Here is a 2,664-nt window from a genome sequence, read left to right on the forward strand (position 1 = left end):
CCTGGCAGCGGCACCGCAGCGTCACCGGCACCGCCGGGCACGGGGGGGCACAGGGGGACAGAGGGACACACAGGGACACAGAGGGACACACAGGGACACACAGGGACAGAGAGACACACAGGGACACAGAGAGACGCACAGGGACACACAGGGACACACAGGGACAAAGGGACACACAGGGACACACAGGAACACACAGGGACACACAGGGACACAGAGAGACAGAGGGACACACAGGGACACACAGAGACAGAGAGACACACAGGGACACAGAGAGACACACAGGGACACACAGGGACACACAGGGACACAGAGGAGGACACACAGGGACACACAGGGACAGAGGGACACACACGGACACACAGGGACACCGGCACCGCAGGGCACGGGGGGGCATTGAGGGACAGAGGGACACAGAGGAACACACGGGGACACACAGGGACAGAGGGACACACACGGACACACAGGGATACACAGGGACACAGAGGGACAGAAGCACACAGACGGACACAGGGACACCGGCACCACGGGGTACGGCGGGACAGAAGGACACAGGGACAGAGGGACACAGAGGGACAGAACGACACAGAGGGACAGAGGGACACAGGGACACAGGGACACAGACGGACAGAAGGACACAGAGGGACAGAAGGACACAGAGGGACAGAGGGACACAGGGACACAGACGGACAGAAGGACACAGAGGGACACAGAGGGACACGAGGGACACGGGGGGACAGAGAGACACAGAGGGACATGGGGGGACACAGCGGGACACAGAGGGACACTCAGGGACACAAGGACGCAGAAAGACACTGGCACCCAGGGCACCACGGGGTACAGAGGGACAGCAGGACACAGAGTGACACAAGAACACAGAGGAACACCGGCATCACGGGGCACAGCAGGGCACAAAGGGACGCTCAGGGACACTCGGGGACACTCGGGGACACCGGCACCGCGGGGCACCGCGGGGCACACAGGGATTTGCCATCCCCGGGAACGTGGCCCTCGGGGACGTGGCCGGGAGCGGCCTTGGCTGTGCTGGACGAGCTCACGGCCGGCCCCAAAACCCAGCCCAGCCAGGCCCAGCCCGGGGCTGCTCCCAGGGCTCATTCCAGGGCCGATCCCACGGTCCCAGGGCTGATCCCATGATCCCAGAGCCAATCCCAGTGCTGCTCCCATGGTCCCAGGCCATTCCCGGGGCCGACCCCACAGTTCCAGGGCCAATCCCACGGTCCCAGGGCTGATCCCAGGGCCAATCCCACAGTCCCAGGACCATTCCTGGGGCTGACCCCGTGGTCCCAGTGCCAATGCCACGGTCCCAGTGCCAACCCCACGGTCCCAGGCCCATTCCCGGGGCCAACCCCACAGTCCCAGTGCCAATCCCACAGTCCCAGTGCCGATCCCCCGGTCCCAGTGCCGATCCCAGTGCCAACCCCACGGTCCCAGGCCATTCCTGGGACCAACCCCACAGTCCCAGTGCCGATCCCATGATCCCAGGGCCATTCCCAGTGCCGATCCCACAGTCCCAGGCCCATTCCCAGTGCCGACCCCGCAGTCCCAGGCCCATTCCCAGTGCCGATCCCGCAATCCCAGCGCCAATCCCACAATCCCAGCGCCGATCCCACAATCCCAGGCCCATTCCCAGGCCCGACCCCGCAGTCCCGGCGTGGCTGGCGGTACCTGCCGGGGCTGAGGCCGGAGGTCTGGGGCGGGGACAGGGCCTCGAGCGCGTGGGGCTGCCCCTCGTGGCAGAACTGCTTGAAGAGCTGCTTGTCGATGCCGGCCAGCTTACAGGAGTAGCTCTCGATCCTGCGGGGAGAGCGGGCGGGAGCCCGGGAATGGCAGCGGGGGAAGCTCCCGGGGAGCCCAGAGCCCCTCCAGGGCCGTTCCCGGGGCTCCAGGGGAGCTTGGGAAAGGGATGGAATTCCCAGAGAAGGAACCATTCCCTGCGTCTGTCCCTGTCCCCCGACTAATCCCGGGGCTCCTCTCCATCCCCAACCCCTCCGGCATTCCGGGAACTCTGGGATCAGCTCCTGCCCCGCCCCCAGGACTCCACCAGCTCCTCCCTGAAATTCCTCATTTCCCCAAGGAGGGGAATTCCGAAAGGCTCCGGGTCTGGGATGGACTTTGGAGCACCCCAAACGCGGCTGGAGACTGGGACAGACTGGGACAGACTGGGCCAAACTGGGAACAAACTGGCAAAGCCCCAAACTCTGCCCTTTCCCAGCTGCTCCTGGGGACGCTTCCAGCCCAGGATGGGCCGGGAAGGGACCGGGAGCATCCCCAGCTCCTCATCCCCGGGCACGGAGCCCCAGCCGGAGAACAACGATTCCCAGGAATGTTCTCCGGGTGCCCCAGGGATTGGGAACTCAAACGCTCGGCTGAGCAGGGCGGAGGGCGAGCCGGGAATGGGGACAAAAACCCGGATTTCAGGCACCAAAAGGGCCCCGGCTCCGCGTTGGGAACGGGAAAATCCCTCCTGGAGCGCCCAGCCCCGCTCGGGGCGATGATCTCGGAGCTTTTCCCGGCGGAATTCCCGCATTCCCGGGTTTTTCCCCGCCCTCACCTGCCGATGATGTGGGCATCGCCCGTCTCCACCGTCAGCTGGGAGTTGATGGCTTCAAAACTGGCGTTTTCCAGCCGCTTCATCCTCCCCGA

At 65.2% G+C, this 2,664-nt stretch overlaps 1 protein-coding gene across 2 annotated transcripts in view; it reads right to left on the minus strand.

Annotated features, from left to right (window-relative positions):
- Positions 1-2,658, minus strand: part of MAF1 (MAF1 homolog, negative regulator of RNA polymerase III) — an 18,130-nt gene extending 15,472 nt beyond the window's left edge. The window contains exons 1-2 of one of the 2 annotated variants that reach the window (XM_017741221.1): positions 2,573-2,658; positions 1,632-1,815 (exon numbers count right to left, since the gene is read on the minus strand). In XM_017741221.1, the coding sequence (XP_017596710.1) occupies positions 1,632-1,815; positions 2,573-2,655 (267 nt within the window). In that variant the 5' untranslated portion in view covers positions 2,656-2,658. Of the gene's footprint in view, positions 1-762; positions 1,816-2,572 lie in introns of those variants that run through there. The other variant, XM_017741220.1, reaches the window with a different exon arrangement.
- Between the last annotated feature and the right edge of the window lie 6 nt (positions 2,659-2,664).

This window comes from Corvus brachyrhynchos, unplaced genomic scaffold (genome assembly GCF_000691975.1).
Source record: "Corvus brachyrhynchos isolate BGI_N302 unplaced genomic scaffold, ASM69197v1 scaffold308, whole genome shotgun sequence".
Taxonomy (NCBI): Eukaryota; Metazoa; Chordata; class Aves; order Passeriformes; family Corvidae; genus Corvus; species Corvus brachyrhynchos.